Source organism: Schistocerca piceifrons, chromosome 2 (genome assembly GCF_021461385.2).
Source record: "Schistocerca piceifrons isolate TAMUIC-IGC-003096 chromosome 2, iqSchPice1.1, whole genome shotgun sequence".
NCBI classification, from domain to species: domain Eukaryota; kingdom Metazoa; phylum Arthropoda; class Insecta; order Orthoptera; family Acrididae; genus Schistocerca; species Schistocerca piceifrons.
This window is the reverse complement of record NC_060139.1, coordinates 656,194,420-656,218,365: the sequence shown is the minus strand read 5'-3', so window position 1 is coordinate 656,218,365 and position 23,946 is coordinate 656,194,420. Positions and strand designations below refer to the sequence as shown.

Here is a 23,946-nt window from a genome sequence, read left to right as displayed (position 1 = left end):
TTAAAGAGTATCTATACAAAACATAAGCTGTATCACTCCAACAATTCACTGGACTATATACACCTGTAGGTCACATGCTAAAATTGCAGTTCTTCATCTCCTCCTCTATCAGACAGCACATTGTAACAGGAACTTACTTTCTATTCTTTCAACCTACTGCATAATTATTTCATTTCCACTAATGGCCTTAAAACACTTTCATCTGTTAATAGAGAATGTTTAATTAAACTGTATTAAACATTTCACAGGTAGATTGAAATAACCTTTATTAAACCACAAGGCCCACGTGAAAGATAGCTTCTTACAGAAATATTTATTTGTATTACAAGACGAGTGTATAAATTGATACAAAAGTCATAAAATAACTGCAGATTATAAAAAGGTTCTGTAGAAATCTTTACAAAAAGCTGGAATGTCAAATTCACCAGCTGCTTTAATTACATTATGTACAGCCAAAAATAGAACAATGTCCCACTACTTTTCATCTTCAATTTCTTCCTCTTGTTCATCATCAAATTCAACATCTTCATCTGCAGTAGCTTCCTGATATTGTTGGTACTCCGACACCAAGTCATTCATATTCGACTCTGCTTCAGTAAACTCCATTTCATCCATCCCCTCTCCAGTATACCAATGAAGGAAAGCTTTACGGCGGAACATAGCAGTAAACTGCTCAGATATGCGCTTGAAGAGCTCCTGAATAGCAGTAGAATTTCCAATGAACGTAGCAGACATTTTGAGCCCACGGGGTGGAATGTCACACACTGCAGTTTTAACATTATTTGGGATCCATTCTACAAAGTAGCTGCTGTTTTTGTTTTGGATGTTTAGCATCTGCTCATCCACTTCTTTCATGGACATTCTACCTCTGAAGATAGCTGCAACAGTCAAGTATCGACCATGGCGAGGATCACAAGCTGCCATCATGTTCTTAGCATCGAACATCTGTTGCGTAAGCTCTGGAACAGTGAGGGCTCTATACTGCTGACTGCCACGAGCCGTCAGTGGGGCAAACCCAGGCATGAAGAAATGCAGGCGTGGGAAAGGAACCATATTAACTGCTAATTTGCGCAAGTCCGCATTCAACTGTCCTGGAAACCTGAGACACGTCGTAACACCAGACATCGTTAAGGAGACAAGGTGATTCAGATCACCATAAGTTGGTTCTGCCAGCTTCAGTGTTCGAAAGCAGATGTCATACAGGGCTTCGTTGTCAATACAGTATGTTTCATCAGTATTTTCCACTAACTGATGTACTGACAACGTGGCATTGTATGGTTCCACAACTGTATCAGAAACCTGAAACATTTACCAACAATAGATATAACTATATTAAATGCCAATTAATACATCTACATCAATGCAAAACAAACCACCTCAGTGTAATGCTAAAGGTATTTCTACACAAAAAGGTTCACAATAAGCTACAAGTAGAAAGTACATCAACTATGTGTCGTGTCACCCAATGAAGCACAGTTCTTAACCCTCATTACAACTGGGGCCAATGTGACCCTGTAAGTACAATGAAAGAGTTCCTACCTTGTTATCAAAGGCAATTTTTCTTCAAAATATGTATCCAATGTTTATTAGAATTTTATATTTACAACACATTAAAATTTATTCATGATATTTTGTACTATGTACCACTGGGGCCAATACGACCCCAACTTACATTCATTTGTTTCTTGAAAGTAATACTTATGGAAATAAAATCATTGTTACATTGCACTACAATGTATGTTTTATGTTTCTTCATTAAAATGCAATTCGTATATCTGGTGTAAATTACTTGGTGTCTGCCTGTCTTATGTTCGTTCATTAAAATGCAGCTAGTATATCTGCCTACAGACATCAAATAATTTACACCAGATATACTAGCTGCATTTTAATGAATGAACATAATATATACATTGTAGTTGTTTAATGTAACCCAGTGGTACTCAGTGAGAAAAAAAATCCTGCAAGTAGGAGGGTTAAAAGGTCACAATTACTGATAGTTTAAGGCCTTTAATATCACCAAGTGATTAGTATAAATGTGTATATAAAAGGACAAGACTTTACACAGTATCTTGAAATGATTTTTTCATCACCACTCATCTACTGGTGGTCGATATGTTGAAGCAAGCCATCAAATCAAAGCCACACTTGCAAAGTAGTAAAAAGATACAGATAACTGTAAAAATTGGTATTCTTGCTTTAACACTTTTCATTGTCCCAAAAATTCGCACTGCTTGATTTCCATAATGCTGACAAGTTACTAAAAATTGAAATAAAGGTTACTTTTTAGTATCACATGTGATGACTTCTTGGCTTGCTTGTACAAGGGGCAGCTTGTGCCACTGGTTGTTTAACACCACTTTCAGTGGATTTTTAGGGTAGGATCAATTTATATCAAATCTATTTACATGTGACAGCAGCAGCCAGAAACTGCAGTCATTTGTGGCCACCTCCAGAGGTTCACAAGAAAAACACTTAGGTGGAAAGTCAGAAACACATTGTCTAGTACATTAATATATAAAGTTAAAAATGAGTGGTTGCTGGCAAGCAAAATTTTGCTGTGGACCTCCATACTGGACAATTTATTAATCATTTATTGAAAATTGTGTGAGATGAATGTTCAAGTATGTTTGTCTTATTACCCACTGTATTATGTTTATTATTCTACAAGTATTGTGTGATTTTTCTTTCAAGAAATAGACGAGTACACAGTATACAAACTGACAGTGACTGCCACAATTTTCTTCTTATCTATACTTGGTAATACATAAACTACTTTCGAAGTGCCAAAAAATCCTAGAATACATAAAATGCCGCACTGTACAACATACTTGTGATGAGACAGTTACAATTCCTTAAATTCATCAACCGTGGCCTCTGGCCTGCTCAGAAGCACCGCAGTTCTGGGCCCATGGATAAACCATGAAAATCTGACAAATTACACCACACAGACAGACCCAGCCTGCAGGCAGATCACTGACACTAGATCCGACAGAATGGGCCTGCACATTAGTGGGGAACTACGGCCTTCAGACAGGCAGGCCCGATCCATTACACACACCCACAGAAATGGCCTGCAGTTTTGGCCTGTCATGGAAGTCCACTCATGTCACAGACACCATGTTGAAATTAGACTGCAGTGATCACCCATGCAACAGATAACTTGTGCAAATACTCTAAGAATCAATGAGGATAGGTAGCAACTCACCATAAAGATGATCGCTGAGCCACAGACAATCACACTCAACTAAATCCTCGGCCATGGGCTTTGTAAGAAAATGAGAGCACGCACACATTCACACAATTACTCAATCATGCACACTTTGCCATTGTCTCTGGCAGCTGCCTCAACAAGCTCCGAGAATCAGATCGAAACTAATCACTCCTCACACCTCCCTGCCTCTCATTGGCAGCTGCTAAGCTAACAGTAAGTACTGGTGGCAGCACTGCCTGCATGCTGAAGGGAGGGGTGGAAAGGGGAGAAGCAGTAAGAATGAGTGAGTAGGGAAGTGGTGCACATACTCTGCTGCACCCAACCAGCAACAAAGCTAGACATCTCAAAACAATTTCATGCTTTTGAGACAAAAACGAGATTTTCCAGTATTTTTTCTTCAAATTACCCCGATACATTTAAGGGGAGTTTGAAAGCCCTTGCCCAACAATGTTAAATTTATTGACTTGGCTTCCCAGTATTTCAGGAACCACTGTAGCCATCGACATGAAACTTTTACAGGACATTAAACTGTATGTTGTGAGTCCACTGAACTACAATAATTGCACTTTAGCCACTGCTTTTGGAAATACAATTTTTTAATTACACAGTTAATATTTTGTGTACTTTTTTGTACAGTATCCTAAATAATTTTAATTATTCATAACATTATGTTCTTTTATGTTCAGTAGACTCAGGATATGTATGTTATTACTCCCTGAAAATGTGAATACTCAAAGTGATTTATGAGATTTAAGGAAAAATGGAACAGAAAATATAAATTTTTAGGAATGGCTCCTAAAGTTTCAAAAGACTTAACTCAATATATGCTTAATTTTTTTTTATTTTTGGTCACCCTGCACCATACTGTATGTCATCCTCTATCTTTTTAGAAGTTTCTTCTTTATGGACTTCTTAGTGGCCAACTGTGCTGCATACTCAGCTTTATCAATGCAAAGCTTGTCCATCTGTTCTGAAGTTTGATCCAGGATTAATTCCCATATGCTGCAGCACTTTCACCCTACCAGTGTTGCCATCAATGAAAGCAATAACAGCATCACTGAGCCCCACTTTAGTGTCTTCTTTCAAACAAAAAGATTTTTTGGTAAGCTAGTCCACCAAAGATTATTGAACAACTCATTGGAATTTGTAGTCTGTCCATGCACACACTTCAGTAATTCAGGATTTGCCAGCTCTCTGTAAATAGCTTTGTGATATCCATGACTGCTGCTTGGATGGAATGTTTATGGCTGTATGAACTTTTGAGTACTGGGCATTGTGGTAATTGCACCACGAAACAGGTCCAGGAGGGCAAAGGTGATGTACTGGTTTTTCATCAGTTGACAGCATGTGGAAGAAGGTAGCCCATACTGCCTGCTTTATTTTCAACAAATGCACAGTATTATTTCTAATGGCCATCCCATAAAACTGCTGTAGTTCATCAATCATTTTGTCTGTCAGCCTGCCTCTTATGGTTACACCACAAGAAAATTTCTTGTCTCTCAAACTTTGTTTCAACTTCAACATGGTACCCATCCTATTATGGACATGACCTTGATAACACAGCTATGCACAGCCTTTGTATAAAAAATTACCAATTTTATTAAATCCTGCAGTAATGGATACAAAACATTTTATTCAGAAAATTGCAAATTATATAATGAGATAATCTCAAAATGTGAAAAAAAATCCGTTCTAACTCCCTTTAATATTTCCTGATTTCCAGAACTTGTGGCAACCGTGCAACTGGACCAGGAAAAGAGGTATAAATGTTGTAGGAAAGTTGTGGTAGAATGTAAACAATTCAGGAGTAAAGAAAATTGTATTACATGATACAGCTGATGAGCTAGGTTGGGGAGGGATAAGGGGAGGGAGGGGGTAGAGAGAGAGAGAGAGAGAGAGAGAGAGAGAGAGAGAGAGAGAGAGAGAGAGTTGCTAGCTAAGAGTGTGGGGACAGAAGGCTGGAGGGTGCACAGGCTAGGCATGTGACAGGTACTAGAGCCATTGGTGTAAGGAGCACAGTGGTGACATGAATGTGGACCAAGAGGCTCTGACAGGGCAGAAGAAAGGAAAATTGTTGTGTGAAGGGTATGGGAGAACAGTGGTTTAAGCAACTCCCCTCTGTTTAGTTCACAGGCATTAGTGGTGGAGGGGGATACAGATAGCCAAGTTTATGGAGCAGCCACTGAAGTCAAGCCTGTTATGCTCTGCTACAACTTGTGCCACTGGCTGGTCAACTCTTATTAGCCACAGTTTGGCAGTTGTCATTCATTCTGGTTGACAGGTGGTTGGTTGTTATACTAACATAAAAGCTGTGCAGTGATTTCAGAAAAGTCAATAAATGACCCAGCCATTTCCATGTCTCTAATGGGCTAGGATAAGTCTGTGACAAGACTGAAGTAATGCTAACTGTGTGAGCCAGGCAGGTCATGCATCTGCATCTTCCACATGGATATGTTCCCTCTGACAAGGGGCTTAAGCCGTCGGCACACAGACCATGCATCCGAACGTTGAGTGTGCAGAGTTTCAGACGTCAGTGTGGAACAGCACGCTCGGGAGTCTTTCCGAACGTGCAGTGCAATATCTGGCATGTCATTCTGAGCATGCGCCTGAGCGTTGACTAATGAGATGGCACAACGCCACCTACGTCACAAGCACGCCATCTCCTTTCAGTACAGAGTTGTGAGGCACCATATTGGCATTCATTTCAAGCCTGTATGTATATATGCTGTTCCGAGCACCAGCAAATTGAGAATCACCGCAAAACCCGTTAACTGTGTGATTTGTTCCAATAAAATAATGAGAAACATCATTTGTGGCAAAAGAATTATTATAACTTGCGTATAATGAGAGTAGGCTATTTGAAGGCCTTGAAGGCAGCGACACACTGAAGATCCACCCAAAACGCATTGTTCTTGGTACAGTTTGTTATAATTAAATTTCAGTTAGTAACATATCTACGATTAAGGTTTTTAGCAAGCATTAAGATTCCATAATTAGTTACGAAAGGCGTGATGTTGGTTTAGCGTAATGAATAGCATCACTATCCAATAATAAGTATTTTTGTTGGGGGCAGTGGTTCGCGTCCTGACAACCAATTTTTTTCTCCTAACATTCGCATTGTTATTAGGTTCTCATATTTTATTATTAGTTTAATATAAGTACAGACTATAATGTTTGATGTTATGTAAATATAAGTTCACCTTTCTTTGAGGGGTGACTGTTCAATTGGCTTAATCTAAAAGACAGCTTGCACTACTTGTATGAAGATATTTTGCTCCTTTTACACTTCGTAATTCACATGTTGCAAAGATTCTGCTACTGGGTAGGAACAGTGATCAAGTAAGACTGACCTTTATGTTTCACTAAAATGCAGGAATGATTAAATAATGTTTATCTTATGCGGAGAAGTATTCCAAATTTGTACTTTACTGTTTGTAATGGAACTTTTATAAGCCTGTGTCCTTACTGATGGAACATGGTACTTACCTTTTCATGGACGATGGAAGAAATGTGCATTTTAATAGAGCTAACGTGGGAATTTTACGCGCGCTTGTTGAGTAAACAGTGTGATTTATTAACTAGAAACATCACTGAACTGTCGCTGGAGTGCGTTGCTATCGCGTATACCACGTTGGGGTCCACGTACCGTATGCCCAAGTCTCATCGTTCCTGGGCGTTCAGCAGCACGTTGAACTTGGCACACTCAACGCTCGACAGCACAGTCCGTGTGCCGACGGCTTTAGAGAGGCGTAGGGATGGACCCGGATGATATATACCCTAGGTTGCAACTAAATACCACTTTAGAAATTGTAAGGATCATGGATAGAATGTATGTCATTCTGAAGTATGACAGTAGTCAATTCTTGGGAGTGGTGGGAGGATAACAGGGGTGTGTGTGTGTGTGTGTGTGTGTGTGTGTGTGTGTGTGTGTGTGTGTGTGTGTGTGTGTGTGTGTGTGTGTGTGTGAAGATACCACAAAGGAAATTGTTTGCAGACTAGGTTTGGGTAGTAGTGCCTGTCTGAAGGCCCTGTTGAGCATACTGGGCATCCAGGTACTGTTGGTGGTACATGGGTACAATATGGACAGGGGTGTGGATGTAACCCTCAGAGGTGGAGGTCAATGTCCAGGAAAGTGGCACAATCAAACAAGGGAGGTCCTGAGGCTGTGGAGAGATAAGGATAGACTGTCTCAGCTCTAAGTCCAGATCATGAAGATATCCAGTAGTCTGAATCAGACAAGAGGTTTGGGGAGGCTAGCGAGATTTCTTCTAGAGGCCCAAGATGCCATTCAGATGCCAATGGCTGTGCCACATTTGTTTATAAACCTCCCTCTCAAACAATGTAGTTGGGAAGAAGTGTGAGGGATGAGATTGTGGGTTTAGGGTCCGAAGGTTGTAGGAAGAGAATGATTGCTGCTAGCAAAGCTAAGGGCATGAGGGACGTGTGTATAGAGAAGTGGCATCAACGGTGATTAATATGGATCTCTGATGTAAAGGGATGGAGATGGAGGAGTCAGTGGAAGAAGTTGTTACACAATCTTAAGTTGGCATTTATGCACATAACAAGACTAAAAAATGCAACTACACAGAAACAGTGAAGACACAAAGAAACTCACATGCAGATGGTAAAATATTAAATTCACATATTAACTAATCAGAGGGTAATTAATTTCAAAGACCCATTCCTGTGCAACAGTTTTGACATCAATTTTCTTCATAATGGGATTTACAAATCACAATGTATAATAATGAATTTAAACTTATGCAACAACAAAACCAAAGTCATTATGCAAAAAAGTACTGACAGTGCATTTTTACTTGGCCCCTATGATCGTCCGCATCAGCCAACTTTGTGCTGCTCCGGAACATTTACTCACAACTAACCTTACTAGAAGTAGCTACATAAGTATTGTGCACCATAACAATAAGCAGCTTCTGTGAATGTATTGTTGATCCACATGTGGTGGTGTGTGTAGTGACTTAATGTAATAAGGTTGTGCACAAGTTTCTAATATTTTTGCCTTTTAAGTTGGTACACCTATTGCTATCAGTTTATTTATCCATTATCATTTTTTATTTGTAGTTCACCGTTGCTCTTTGAGTTCACATATTGCCATTTGGAGATAGTATTGGAGCTGCAGGCCCTGGAAAATGGTGTGTCACGTGGAGAAATCTGAACATCTCCGACATTCATCTGTTTGACATCAATCTAACAATGACAGCAGTGGAGACAGACAAACATTTGTGCTGTGTATGGGGATGCCACTGGACAGCACAGCAAGGAAACAATTTTCTCATTCTGAGGAGAATGATTTTGGCATCAGTAACTTCCAAATTCAGGAAGACCTTCAAGGTTTGATGTAGATAATTTAAATGCATTAATCCACAATGATCCACATCAGTGCACCTGATAACTGGCATATGCAAAAAACTGATCATTCTACCTCCATGCAATAGCTGATTGGTTGATTCAAAAGGGGAGGGGGGGACCAAACTGTGAGGTCATTGGTCCCTTGTTCCCAGCAGAACCATTACCAAGGGAAAGAAGAAAACAAAAAGGTATGGCACAATAACAGGAGAAAGGAAAAACTATAACGACAGAAAAACAAACACTACAATGAACAAAACAGAATAAGAAAACCACAGAAACAGGAAGAAGAGATTAAAAACAAGAAGGCAGATTACCATGGCTGGCTGACCATGAGAATAAAAAAAGGAGCAGCCCACCACTCTGCAACACATTAAAACCTCCACTCTAAAAATCCTAGCGTGGAGGACACACATGGACAAAGGACATGCACTAAAACTCCTATCCAATGATAAAACTCACCCTAACAAATAAAACAAAACTAAAGTTGCTGTTGATGCACTGCCACCCAACACCGAAGGTAGGGTGCTGGGAAAGTTAAAACGCCGCTGCAGAGTGGCTAGAAGTGGGCAGTCCAGCAAGAGGTGGACAACTGTTATTTGGGAGCCACAGCGACACAAAGGTGGGTCCTCACGATGGAGGAGGTAACCATGTGCGAGCCACGTATGGCTAATGTGACAACTGATTCCCTGCAAGAAGCCCGCAGGGAAGACTGCCACACATTCGCAGTCTCCTTAATGACACGAAGTTTGTTGTGCATACTGTTATGCCACTATCTCCCAAAGCCCAAAACCTTGCAGCGTAAGACAGAAGGCAGGTCAGTTTCAGAGATTCCTATCTCCAGGAGCAGTTTACACATAGCCTGTTTGGCCTGCCTGTCAGCAGTTCATTGCCTGGGATTCCAACGTGTCCTGGGGGCAACACAAACACTACTGAATGACAGGACCGTTCCAATAAACTCCTGTATGTTTACTACCAAACTGACAGCAAGGGTGGCACTGGTCGATAGCTTGTAAGCCGCTCAGGGAGTCAGAACAGAGAAGAAACGACTCATCAGAACAGGGACATATGCACTGAAGTGCACGAGATATGGTCACAAGCTCAGCCGTGAATAGACTGCAGCCAGCGTGCAAGGAATGCTGTTCAATACGGCCTCTGTGGACATAGGTGAAGCCAACATTACCATCAGCCATCGAGCCGTCTGTGTAAGCAACTTCAGAGCCCCGGAACACATCAGTAATCGAGAGGAAGTGACATCCGAGAGCAGCGGGATTAACAGAGTCCTTAGAGCCACGCAAAAGGTCCAGACGAAGCTTTGGCCAAGGTGTACACCATCGAGGTGTACTTGAATGGACCTCAAGTACAGGTGGTAAAGGGAAGGACCCCAGTTCGGAGAGAAGGGGTTGCACGCGAACTGCAATTGCGAGCCCTGACCTGAGCCACTGATGCGGGAGATGAACTGCAGCGGGTGGGGAAAGAGAGAGAGTAATTTGGATGCTCAGAACTACAAATGTTTTCAACTTAACTGGCAAGCAGTTGTGCATGTCGTATCCGCAATGGAGGGACTCCAGTATCCACCAGGACACTGGACTCTTTCTAAAAGCTCCCATCACTAGGCTACCTTCACAGTGGTGCATTGGGTAGAGTAAACGCAATGCTGAGGGCACCGCCGAACTGTAAACCAACTCCCATAGTCAATGCGGGATTGAACAAGGGCTCTGTAGAGCTGCAGCAGTGTAGAGCGATCTGCACCCCAGTTGGTGTTGCTCAGGCAGCGGTGGGCACTGAGGTACCGCCAGCACTTCCACTTAAGCTTACGAAGGTGAGGTACGTCAATCGGGTGTCAAAAAGCAGTCCAAAGAATCAATATGTCTCCACTACAGTGACTGGATCGTCATTAAGATAAAGTTCCGGTTCCAGACGAACGGTACAACGCCAACAGACGTCTGCGACACACAACTTTGCAGCTGGAAACTGGAAGCCATGGGCTAGAGCCCACGACTGTCTTGTGAATGGTTCCTTGTAGGTGCCGCTCAGGAACACTAGTACTGGAGGAGCAATATGAACTGCAGAAGTCATTCGCATACAAAGAAGGGGAGACTGACCCTATTCTAACCCCCAGGCCCACAGGGGGATGTAACAGTTGCATGCAACGCATTCAAAAATTGGGTGTATGCGTTTCTCATAATCTACGCCGAAATCCCAAAATTCAGTAAGTGGCATCGCTGCTTGCTTGTCATCAATCAGCTTGTTAACACCTATGATTCCTACCCTGTACTGTTACTGGTGATGAGAAATGGGTTCCTGGTGGAACAGCGACAGTTTTGTTTACTAAGAATTTCTTCCCTGAGGTGGAACCATTGTTGCTGACCTGTATCATTTACCACTGAGACTTCTTTCACACACAATCCAAAAGTAACAGCCAGGAAGACTGTGTGAAGTTATGCAATTCCATGACAATGGCTACCTGCTTCCTGCCAGGCTGACAAAAAACACTGTACAGGAGAAGAGTCTGAATTCATTCTGCATGCACCTTATTAACCCGATCTTGTGCCTTCAGATTTTCACCCTGTCCACACTATCAACCAACAATCACGGAAGTTCCTTTCCAAATGAAAATTTCACCCTCTCCACACTATCAAACAACATTCAAGGAAGTTCCTTTCCAAATGAAAATGCTCTGGACAGTTTGACAAGCTGCCACAAAACTGTGATTTCTAGTCACTGAATCGACACATTACCCCAGCATTGGTAGACTCCTGTAAATAGTGAAGGAGAATACACTATTGATGACCAAAGTTTGTCACATGTATCTGTTGTGTGTATTTAACCTATGGAAAAATGCTATGAACTTGTGCACCAAACCATTATTCACAGAAGTGATTTAAGAGGCTGTACCTGGAATAATCCGTATCACTTCAGGCAGGGTGGGGTCACCATCAGTCTCTGATGTTAAGGGATATGCCATGTAAAGTAGGACACACAATTTAAAAAGTTTAAAATTTAGTACTTCTCATACGTTGCTTGAAAAGGCTGGACCTTTTCCTGTATGGCAACAATGTTTGTTGCTCATTATTGCGTTCCCCCCATAATTTGTAGCCATTTATATATGGCCATACATTTTTCATGTGATGGCAGTGGAATTATTGGAGCTTTTGAACCTTGATTTCAACTAATTGGCAAGTAAGAATTAGCATATCATTATTACTGTTACATACCCTAATGTATTGCATAAATAGTATAAAATTGAAGTAGTTAAATTACAGGTCAGGATAAATGACATAATACAACAGCATGAACTTTCATTAAATTAAGAGGAATGTTAGAGCTAACTTCATCTTGTTCAGTATTTTACTTGTTTGTGTGTAAGCGTAACTAATATCACTTCGAAAAATTTTCCAATTTGAACCAATATTGTGAAAATAGAAAATTAAACATGTAACATCAGCCACGTAATTGGACTTTTTCTTAATGTTAAAAGAACAGAAAGTTGGAGCATCTGCAAGCAGCTAGAAAAAGTCAAAAGAAGCATTAAAAAAGTTTCTGCAATTGAGTCAACTTAAAACTATGACATATTAGAAGAAAGAAGAGCTGAAACTGGGGAGAGAGAAAACATAGCGTAATGTAAGATGAAAAATCAGCAACATCGTAAAGATAGTTTTTCACATAGTGCTCTAGGTAAAGCCACGGCTATAGCTGATCGTTGCTTGCCATCGTCACGATGTAAAATTGTAGTTGTTCTTGATCTGTTCAGGACTTTTGTGGAAATTCATCAGATGGAAAGTCTGAAAGACCCAGTCATGGCAGTAGCACACAAAATTGAGACCTCAGTTCTGAAAGTAGATACTTGGTAACTAGTTTCTACAGTCGTGACGTCAGTTGCGAATCACCAAGCAGGAAGGACATAATAGTGATTAGAGAAAATAATGAAAAAAAGACAGTTCACATTCATCACTTAGTTATGTCCATGAAGGAAACACGTGAGGTATTCAAACAGGAACACCCTGAAGTTCAAATTGGGAAATCAGATTGCAGAGGTACGGCCACATGTTCAAGTAAGCAGCAAACTATCTCATAATGTATGTTTGTGTAATATCACAAAAATTTCATAAATACTATCAGCAGCCTTCATAGAAAACATGATAATATTCCAGCTTACAGCAACATTGTTATCAGCCATCATAAGCAACCTATCCAGTGAGCTTTGTTGACTGAATGAAAGTAAATTGTCAAAATGGTAGAGATTTCAAAGAAGCTTATGAAACTGATGAGCTGGAAATTGTGAATTTATCATGGTATATTTGGAAGATGGAACAAAACAATTCTAACATTATTGAAGTCAAAGAAGAAGACTCTACAGCTCATAGTGAAATACAAAATTTACATAATTCCACAGTTTCTTGTTCATCGCTATACAAAAGATCTCAGCTTGCATCTTATTATCAGCAAAAGGAAATGGTTCTCAGCCAAGATTATAAGGAGTTTGCATTGCTGCATATTGACTGCTGAAAATTACATTTCTGTTTATCAAGATGAGGTGCAAACTGCATATTGAGCACAAGCACAAGTTAGTAATTTCACAGTGTTACTGTGGCATTCAGTTTCTCGCCGAAGTGAAAATTCATAGTTGATGATGCATTAACTTTTGCTCAGGCAGCTGCAAGTACCACAACTATGCAGGTTTGTCGTATGTCCACTAATGAAATTCAAGAAATCACAAACTTAATCTGGCACAAATATTTTCTTTAGCATCAGCACGAAACATAAAAATCATTCACTGCTTTTGTTAGAAGAAATGAGTACTACAAACATATCTGCAGTCTTCAAAGAATTTCCCTGCTGCAGATCACACTGAAGGAACTAGAGAAAGGGTGAAAATTGGAGACAGGTAGAAAGTAGAACAGGATGGTAAATTCTATGCTGGAGAAGTACATGCAATTTTTGGAAATTCTTACTAATCAGTGAAATGGAGCATGCTGGTCACTATTGGAAATGGTGTGCAAAATGTGATGAAAATCTGTTCACACAGGACAAAATTATAAAGGAAATTGATCCACCTGATGTCAATGCAAGTGATTTTCAGTCCTCATTGAATTAACACTATTTTCCCAGATGTCATGCTCTTATAATGGTTAAAAAGTGAAATGTTACGTTTATCTTATTTGGCAAATAACATTTTTATTTCTCTGCTTGCATGAAGTTTTTCTGACAATAAGTAGCAAGTAACAAGTCACATAACATTTAGTCACATGCTCTTTTCAATATATTACAGTGTTTCACATGGTATAAATATTTTTTAAAATCTGCAACTGTCATTTGAGTGCCAACCTCATATGCATTTTCTGTGATGAAAACTAGATCCAGACTTAATAGTTTGAGGACACTTTTGATCTAAAATGAACATTAGCAACAGGATGTCCCAAATTTGTAACATGAGTCACAATATAAATTACATTCTTGTTCTTTAATTTTAATGCTCTTTCCTGCTTAAGTTTTCTATCTGTTGATTAGTACCATGTAGTACTATTTTCTCTGTAAAGGACAGCTTCCACCTCTAAGTTGGACAGGTTTTATTTTACAAAATTTGTCTTTAACTTTCAAGGGTACTGTATGTCTTCACTGTAGTTGTTTCTAACTAATTTCCTTGTTACAATGTTTATTTCTATTGTCTTTGTTGCAGTTATTTCTTTTCACCTTCATCGATGCAGATATTTCTTACACTTTGTTGTGATGATTGCTTTGTGGGGCGCTCAACTGCACGGTTATCAGCAACCGAACAAATTCCCAACCTTTGCTCATCACAATCTCGTCGCATTCATGAATGATGTTGAAATGATGAGGACAACACAAACACTCACTCAGGCACCTCGAGGCAGGTAAAAATCCCTGACCCCACTGGGAAACAACCCAGAACCCTGGGCTTGAGAAGAGAAAACGCAACTGCGAGCTGTGGACACACTTTGCTGTAGTTTTGTTGTCAGTTTCTTTGTTGTGGTTGTTCACTACAGGTTTCTGTATTATTGTTTAGTACTAATTTGTTTACTGGAGAGGCTTCTAAGAAATCAGACACTCCAGTGAGTTCTGTGTTTTCGTGAGGATTTGCAAGCTGACAATTGCAGTGTGTTTTGTGAAAAGGACTGAAAAGTCTTCTGACTGGGGCCACAGGAGAGTTAAGTGTGCTGAATATTTCCTTATCCATAAAAAATGATATATAAGGAAAAAACACTTTGTTCAGGTTGGGAATAAGTGTTCTCATTTGAAGACTTTTTCAAACTGAAGATGGTTCCAGTGACGATTTTTTGTGTTCTAAAAGTTTTGACAGAATAACAACAATGATAGTATCTGAACAAGATGAAGCCACCCATGGTGCAGATGAAGCAGATTTTGCATCAATAAAGGGTGAATTAAATACCCCGAATCAGTCAACTACAGAGCTAAGTGTTAGGCCTGTTAAGAAACCGTGGTCAGTGAAGTCGAGTCCTAAGCTCTATGCATCAAGAAGGCGCAGAGAAATTACTAAAGCTATGGATGAACATGCATGAAAACTAACAACACTTTTCAAAGTAGAAATTCCATCTTCAGAAGAAAATGAACCAAAGCACTCTTGCACCTCTAGCTAGGACTGTTTAATATTGTGCATCATACAGTAAAAAGGTGCAAGTTTTAATTATTATTCCAGAGACTTTTCAAATAAAACCATTTTGAACCACATTACCCGAGTATTGAAGTACATGGTAGATAAATTTAGAAATGCGAGGTCTGTAAGGAGAGTCTTTGGAAGACCAGATCCCTATTATGATCATGTAGAAGCAGCTCAAGTTCAAATAGTGCAGTCAATTTATCTGGAATTGAAATAGGGATTGTTTTTGCCAGAGCGCCAACAAAAAGACACTATAATAGTTGAAGGTCAAAAAGTTGTGTAAGTTAAGACGTATGTGACTTGCAGTATTAAAGAAACTTTTACAATTTATAAGAGCAAATATACAACTTCACATATTGGAAAAATCAAAATTTTATGCACTACGACCTAAGTGGGTAGTTCCACACCCACCTAGAGATGTCTTTATGTGTGTACTGCACAAATTTTGAAATTTGTGTGGTGACAAAGCGAGATACTTGTTTGTTTCAGACTGCCCTGGAAAAGGAACACTGTCTGTAAAGACACTTTGCCTGGAATACGTAGCAGATATCTCTGCAGAAATTACATATGCAGAATGGGAGGAAAATAAAGTAATTAAGATAACTGTTGGCTTTGACAGTTTCATTGATGAACTTCGTGACTGGTCATGAAAGCAGTAACATACCAGCATCTGAAGAAATTGCAACAACACATTACACACATGAAAGTGTGTACAGGCTGAAGAATAATGTTTAGTTAATCTTGCTGAGAACTGGTCTGTAATTCTCCCACAACAAGTACAAGGGTATCATCGGAGTAATGACCAGCTTTCAATTTTTCCAGGAATGAAATATTTTCAAAACAAAACTGCAATTGGTACAGTTATAAGTGATGACACAGGACATGACTCAGCACATGCTCTGTTATCAATGCATAAAATTCTTCAACTGAAAACAGAGGCATAGAAAGTCATTATTTCTGATGCTCTTAGTCATTTTAAAAATCGTTACCAGCTGTTTGAATTGAGTAGTTGCTTGTGCCTACTGACTGGGTATACAATGCTACTAAATGGGCCTTGTGATGTAGGCGGCCTGCTGAAGCACCATGCTCCAAAACAATCTTTGCAGACCAAATAAAGATGTGATTCAGATTGCTGAGGATTTTACGAGAGTCGTGAAATCTTACACACACACATGCGAGTATGAGTGTGACAAGTGGATTGCAGAGATTATAGGCACCAGTTATGAGTTAAATGAAATTGTAGCGAACCTTATGCTACCACATGGACCAACTGCTGGATATAGGTTTCTAGCTGAAGGACAGCAACAATGCCATCAGAGCTCACTTCCTGTTTACAATGTCTTGAACACTAAGTGTTCCAGTCCCTATTGGTTTGGGAAGTCATCACTCTATATTAAAGGATACTGAAGCAGTGGAACATATTTTTAGTACGTTGACTGGCTAACTTCAGTACAAAACAGATTGCACAGAAGTTGTACAAATGGAAACCCTTAACTCTTGACATTTCACGTACATTTTGGAACAATTTAAAGTGCTTGAAAAAATGGGTCTCTTACTCATCTTTCAAAATTAAAATTGTGTTGAATATGGCTAGGCTATGATTAGTATGAGACTTGTAATAATGTAGTAATAAAGCAGATTTTACACATGGCAAAAATTTCAATTTTTCATAAAAACCTGTTCAACTTAATAGTGGAAGCTCTCATTAACTGAGAATTTAGTACTACAATGTACTAATCAACAGAAATAGTGTCAAATTTTTCTGGACTGGCATTTTTGAAAAATTTATTCTCTAAATTATAAAAAAATCGAAAGGCGACAGTAAAAACTGACTCTTTGGAATCATAAAGAAAATTATCTTTCAACTAAAAAACCAAAATATCTAGAATTGTTCCAGATATACAGCATTTTAAAATTTTTCCAAAATTCAAATCTCCCAAATGGTATGTGCAGTGTGAACTTTTCAGGGCTGTATCTCGGAGCAGATGTTTTTTTGGAGGAAAAAAAATATATGTTCCTTACTTAGTTCACTTTAAAATACGCTAAATCTAGTAACATCCACGTCTGTGACAGTAACATTTTTTCCTGGACTGCCTGAATTGTTATGGACTATGGTACCTGGTCCTGGAAGCAAATAATTATCTTGTCACTTCTGCAAAGCAGTGCCAGGTACACATTGATTCAGTTTATAAGCTGTAAGTTGGATACACTGAGAGGATGTTGTGGGGCTTGTCTCAAGCCCATGTGCTACTGAAAACATCCACTCCCAGCACCCAACACTCATTGAAAGTGTGATTAGTAATACACTTTTTTCTTGGGGGTTCAACATGTAACAAAGGAGTGGTTTATTTAAACATTACAGAATCTGATATAAAGCTCGACACAGTCCTAAAGTCATAAAAATATTTAGCATGAGCACATGAAGACTAGCATATAGTAAAACTTACAAAGATAATTAAATACTAAATGTCTTCACGAGAAGTAAATTTAAAAAGGGGCAATTTTAAAAAGTGCTCAGCATTCAAGGCGAAAAGTATTAGTGTACCTGCAATGCCCAATATGCTGCGAGAAACCATTCTATGGTGCCCAAGCTAACATCCAACTCTCTATATTACCTCAGCCGAAAAGCATTTCTACAGACCGCATATATTGCATTCGACACTCATTTACGATTACGAGAAGTATTTACACATTTCGTAAATAAGAATTATTTAATTAGAAACAAGTCAACTAATATTGTATTTCACATGTAATTAGCATATTTGAATCTCTTCTACCCACGTGATAGCCATTCACAACAAAGGGTAAGAGCCATTGTTTATACTTCCACAATTTGAAACTCAATAAAAATTTGCTTGCACACCTGTTTCCTGCATATTAATACAATGCTTACATAACAGCGCAATTACACCACAATGCCAGCTATATCTTAGCAATCATTCACTGTAACAAGACCTAATAATTAGTATTAAAATACAAACAAATTCAAATTTTTAATAAACTCACCTTCGGTGAAGGCACAACTGAGTAAGTATTCATAATTCTATCGGGGTATTCTTCACGAATTTTTGAAATAAGCAATGTGCCCATGCCTGAACCGGTGCCACCACCCAACGAATGTGTAAGCTGAAAGCCTTGCAGACAGTCACAGCTTTCGGCTTCTTTCCGTACCACGTCAAGTACTGAATCTACAAGTTCGGCACCTTCTGTGTAATGGCCTTTCGCCCAGTTATTTCCAGCTCCACTTTGTCCGAAAACAAAGTTGTCTGGTCGAAAAAGCTGGCCAAAGGGTCCTGAACGTACAGAATCCATTGTCCCTGGCTCCAAGTCAACCAAAATCGCACGTGGGACATATTTCCCACCAGATGCAAGGTTGTAGTATACATCAGCTCGTTCCAGTTGTAAATCTGAATCCCCATGGTATGAACCCGTTGGGTCAATACCATGTTCATCCGATATGATCTCCCAGAACTGAAAAATTCTGAACATTACCACATGAAACCGATGGACTAGTTTGTAATTGTTTTAAATAAAAAAGTAAGCATGTGAAAGCAATTATGCTCTTAACAATGACAAAATCTATATTTTTGATTAACTAAAGTTATGTCACACGTTGGTTCCAACTTCTAATTGTAGGAATCATCTATGAACTAATTAACTGTTCACTGGAAACAAATTTGCACGGAAACTATACGATACCTTAGCTCCAATTTGGTTGCCGCATTGCCCGGCCTGAATATGAACAATTTCCCTCATATTGAATAATTTGCAACTCAAAATCACACGTTTTATCTCACCAGTAACACCTGGCAAACACAGATTTCGAATGCGGGATAAGGGTCAACCGTCAACATGGTTCAAAGTGGTGCAGCGTTGCCAACAGCGAAACAAATCTTGCCCGCTTGATGGAAGTCGATTGTCACGGAAAACACGGCGGAACAATCACAACGCATTTCAAATGGCACGCGTCGCGCAGACCGACAACGAAAAACGACGTTGAAGTCACAGTTTCACGGACAGATAGTTTTGTCACTGATGTTATTGGGGGAATGGTGTCTAGTCTGCTAGTACCAGAACTGAAACTGTTGCTTCTGCGCTCACACAATTTATAGTAGTGGATTCTGCGCTATTAACTTTCGCATTAACTAAACTTTTTATTACTTGTTCCTGAAACTCTGATAAAATCTTAAAACTATATTAATCACAAACGATATGTTACTACCTCACTTCTGCATTCAGTACTATGCTAAGGGTGGTGCTGCTGTGCTGACATTCCATGGTCAATGTCATTCCTTGTCAATGTGGGGCACCATATCAAGGCCACACATGTCACACAGTACAAGATAGATGTGATGCACATCAGCATCATACACGTGTCAATCAGAGAAGTCGACAGTTCCAGAACACTGTCTGAATACAGGACAATGCACGATTGATGAAAAGAGGAAAGTTTTATCCACAGCATTATCTTTCTTGGATTGCATCTTTAAGGAAGCAAAACATATCTGTACAGCTGATAATCTCATCAACAGGGATTTCAACTGAGGACAGCCTGGAACCCTGCATTATTTGCTATTAAATCATTACGAGATAATCAAGATTTTTCGAGAACTGACTAGTCATAACTTTGGTCTAGTATGATCTTTTAGTGAATAACATTTGGCTGCACATTCTTCGCACGCGTGTTCTATACACAGCGGCGTCGATGTGCGGATACCATCAGTCATACCCAGCCACCAGCAAGGTTGAACCTCCTGAAGATGTCAAACTGTTGTTCTGAGGTTTATATTGTCGAATTTGCACAACATCATCCGGCGGCAAACTCGTAAAGACTATTTACATCATATCTGCTGGGGAAGCTTAAAGAGTCACAGAAATTGTAGTTATATTTAAATGCATTATACAATATGAGACACAATCACAAATGGTTTTAATAACATGTTTCTTCTACTTATTGTGTTTTATTACAAAAGTGTTAATTTAATTTCATATTCCTTGTTACAAATTTGTAACACATTTGAGGATGACCCTCTCAACAATGCACATACATGAATCCATGTTACTTCCGCTTGAAATGTATACCAATGTAGCTGATCAGTTCGAGTTGGGCATGCTCATCAGTTGTGAGTAGTGGATGGTAAACGAAGAAACATTACCCTTATTACATCCTCTAATTTCGCAGTGACTACGCTACTTACTCACCCGTCCTTGAAGTAAGTGGTCAGCTTTACTTATCTCACTGGCGAATTCACCAATGTCAATTTAAATTAACACCTGTCAAAATATTACTGTTCCTGTAAGTATTTTTGTTTTTTTGGCTACGAAGCAGAAAAACTATACTCTTAAGAACCTTTTCAAGTTAGTTGATGTTTTCGGTTTCAGTATTTAATTGTTAAATACGTGTTATTATAATAAATGACTGAGGACTGTGCGCTTCATGAATACTTGATTGAGACTGCATGTGACCTGCAAGCAGTAGTTCCATGACCACTGATTTAAAGGGTGAAACCATAGCGAACTCAGAAGTCTTCTTTTACTGTTCTTTCAGGTCACAGCCACCATCAAAAACTAATGTAACAAGACACTTGGTATTACAATTTAAGGACAACAGAAATAAAGTGATTCACATATACATACGTTTATACAGTTAAGGGTCTAGTATGATTAGGATCTTGCTATCTACTTCTCTTAGTGTGTTTGCTTAAATGTCTATGTTATTTTTTTGATATTCTGTATCTTCCCGTGTGATGGTTTGTCTCCACCATTGGAGCTGATCCGGCATAGAACATACAGATTCCTTCTTTGTCCTACAAGATAGCTGTAATCCTTGAGCAATCCATGGTCTGGTTACAGACTTCTATTTAATCTGCGTTAATTTAAGAGAAAAACAGTTTTCAAACTAGGTAATGACTTTATCAACGAATATGTTTCATTTTTATTAATGTCACAAGCATTGTTGGCATATCTCCAGTTCCTATCTTTAAGCAGCTACATAAATGCTCAATTTAATAGAAAACTTTGCAGTGTTATGCCTAGATATTTAACTTATGTGTCTGTGTCAAGTGGCACACCACTAATACTTTATTCAAACACCACATAATTGTTTTTCTACTGATTTGCATTTACTTCTATCTTTATATGTCTAGAGCAAGCTGTCGTTCCTCAAACCAAATAGAAACTCTGTCTAAGCTATCCTGAATTCTTATACATTCACTCATCGACCATACTTTCCCATGTACTACTGCATCAGCAGTAAACAGTAAAAAATTGGTGCTCACTACATCCATCAGATCATTTACGAGTAGAGAAAATAAGAGCAGTCGTATAACACTCCACTGGGGCACTCCTGGCGATGCTTTTGTCTCTGATGAACACTCGCCAATCAGGACAATGTACTGGGTTGTAATACTTGAAAAATCATCGAGCCATTCACACATCTAGGAATGCATTCTGTATGCTCAGACCCTTAGTAACAGTCTGCAGTGGGGCACCATGTGAAACACTTTCTGGAAATCTGGGAATATGGAATCTGCCTGTTGCTAAGGTGTATCATAGTTTTCACATGTAAATGTTGTGATGTTACAAAATAAAAGTGATGTTGTTATTCAATGGAAAGTTGGAAATTGAGATTTAGCTTACTGTTTTATCAATCACAATTGGCGTAAGAATCATGGATTGATCATTGTCATAAAATATTGCATTATGAGATGTGATTAGTTTTTACTTGCAGTTTCGCATGGCTTGAGGCAGTCACAACTAATGTGCTATTGATTAAGAAATCGCATTATCGTCTTTCTAATTACTTCATGATCGTAGATACGATCACACCCGGTTGTGAAGTTATTGTTATGACAAAACAATTTCCTAAGGGACCAGAAAGTTCTTAAGGGCGCAAAAACAACTGTAACATCACACAAAAGGGAAATTAAATATTAAAGCTGATGCAAGAAGACGATAAAACAGTTTTCTTTTTATCAATGTAACATGCACATTGGACTGCTGATCTCCGTGTCTGTAATCTTAGCAAAATGCATAATTAAAATGAAAATAATACTGAGGAGATGATAGTAATGAGCACTGCTAAATGATTCAGTATTCCCAGAACAAATATTTATTATAAACTAAAACATATATCGTACCTTAAGCTTAGTACTACAATGATGGTAGATTTTTATGGCCGTATCATGTCCATTGAGCGCTCTTTTATATGGCCATTGTCTTCTTTGAGTCGCTCGTGCGTCGTCACAGTAAGTTATAACAGTTCTTTACACTTCACTCAAACTTAGACATAACACGTTTTTATACATTTAGTAAAAAATTAGATCAGACTGCCACAAATCTGCGTCCGTCTTACTTGAGAAAAACAGTACAAGTCTTTTTAGCGCTCAAGGGTTCATTTGTTCTCCAGCGAACAAAATAGTGAAGGATCGCATATCTATCTGTATTTTTCTGTTTATATTGCCGCCCAAAGACGACGAATTACATTATTTAGAAAATTCCACCGTCGCCATGCGACGCCTCATTATACATTAATCATTATTTACAAACAAGTATTTGCCTTCTGGCTGAAAGTATTAACTACTCGTATTTGCTGTTTTAATGAAGTCAAAAATAGCGAATATCACAATGTGACATCAAGGGTGGAGTTATACCTTCAGAACATCGTTTAAGAAATGGATGATTCATAAACAATTCTTTCTCACAGCTGTACACTCTACTGTCTAAGAGCACTGCAGATTCAAATTAACGTATGACTACCTTTACACATATGAAAATCATTTTCATTTAGGGACACGATATGCCTTCAATCCTTGCTTATCAGTAGATAATCACTCAGTACATACTTTACATGAATACCTGCCTGTCTCCATTTCACAGGGTAAGTATAAATCTTATACATTTCAAAATTATGCTTCTATCTAGCAATGGGAATAGAAACAATAACAGTTAATGCATTTCAATCATTAAAGAGTGTGTGGTGGTTAACTTATAGTAAGCATGTAAATTGTAAGAGTTAACAGGGTAAATCATGGTATATGTTGCATCTAGCTTTCGTCAATTGATAGTAGGATCTGTAAAAATTGTTCTGGATGTAGTAGTACGCTGCTCAGACAATCATTTAAACTAATTTCTAAGGCTGTTCTTAAATTAAGGGCATCAATTCTACCATTTTATAAACTATGAGTAATCCTTTACAAAGGAATGTTTAAACCTAAGTGTGCACATCCTTGGAATAGTTCTTGGATATTTGTGTTCGTTTCATTATGAAGTACGTGGAAATGTGAGATAAATTGCTTTACAATCTGTTCAATGAAAACTGCGTGGTTAGTAATGGTTCTTTGCATATTCTTTAATACGATTATTTCATTATAGAGGTTAGTTGAATCTGTACTGGACTGTTGTTCAAGAGCTAATATTTCGCCTTTATCTTCCAGTAGATCTCGACTAGTTAAAGTACCAAATACAGTACGAAGGATACTCCCTCCAAAATCAAACAGGCTCGTTTATCCCTAATTAAAGTTTTATGTGGCAAAAGCTTTAAAAAAACAGTAAATCTCTTGTTCATAATTAGCAAATGTAGACTCTAACTGCATTTTGGCTGTGATCCAGTTATTATACCAAGATGTATCCATTTCCAAAATCGTATCATTGCCCTTAACAGACCGAATTAAGTGAATTTGCTTCTTTACAGAATTGAACTGTTGATGGATTTCACTCAGATTGTACT

General features: G+C 38.7%; 1 protein-coding gene across 1 annotated transcript; it reads right to left on the bottom strand.

Annotated features, from left to right (window-relative positions):
- Positions 1 to 249: 249 nt before the first annotated feature.
- LOC124777217 (tubulin beta-1 chain-like) lies at positions 250 to 19,087 on the bottom strand. The gene is made up of 3 exons (XM_047252536.1): positions 18,918 to 19,087; positions 18,225 to 18,689; positions 250 to 1,299 (listed from the first exon to the last, which is right to left on the bottom strand). Exons 1-3 carry the CDS (start codon positions 18,972 to 18,974, stop codon positions 475 to 477), a joined length of 1,347 nt encoding a protein of 448 aa, XP_047108492.1. The 5' UTR covers positions 18,975 to 19,087; the 3' UTR covers positions 250 to 474.
- Positions 19,088 to 23,946: the final 4,859 nt, after the last annotated feature.

Excerpts from the sequence above, each read along its gene's own strand:
- LOC124777217 (XM_047252536.1), bottom strand. The coding sequence starts at position 18,974 with ATGAGGGAAATTGTTCATATTCAGGCCGGGCAATGCGGCAACCAAATT. Across the intron at positions 18,690-18,917 it reads GCAACCAAATTGGAGCTAAG|TTCTGGGAGATCATATCGGA; the intron begins GTATCGTATAGT and ends AGAATTTTTCAG. Across the intron at positions 1,300-18,224 it reads CAGTTGTGCCTTCACCGAAG|GTTTCTGATACAGTTGTGGA; the intron begins GTGAGTTTATTA and ends TAAATGTTTCAG.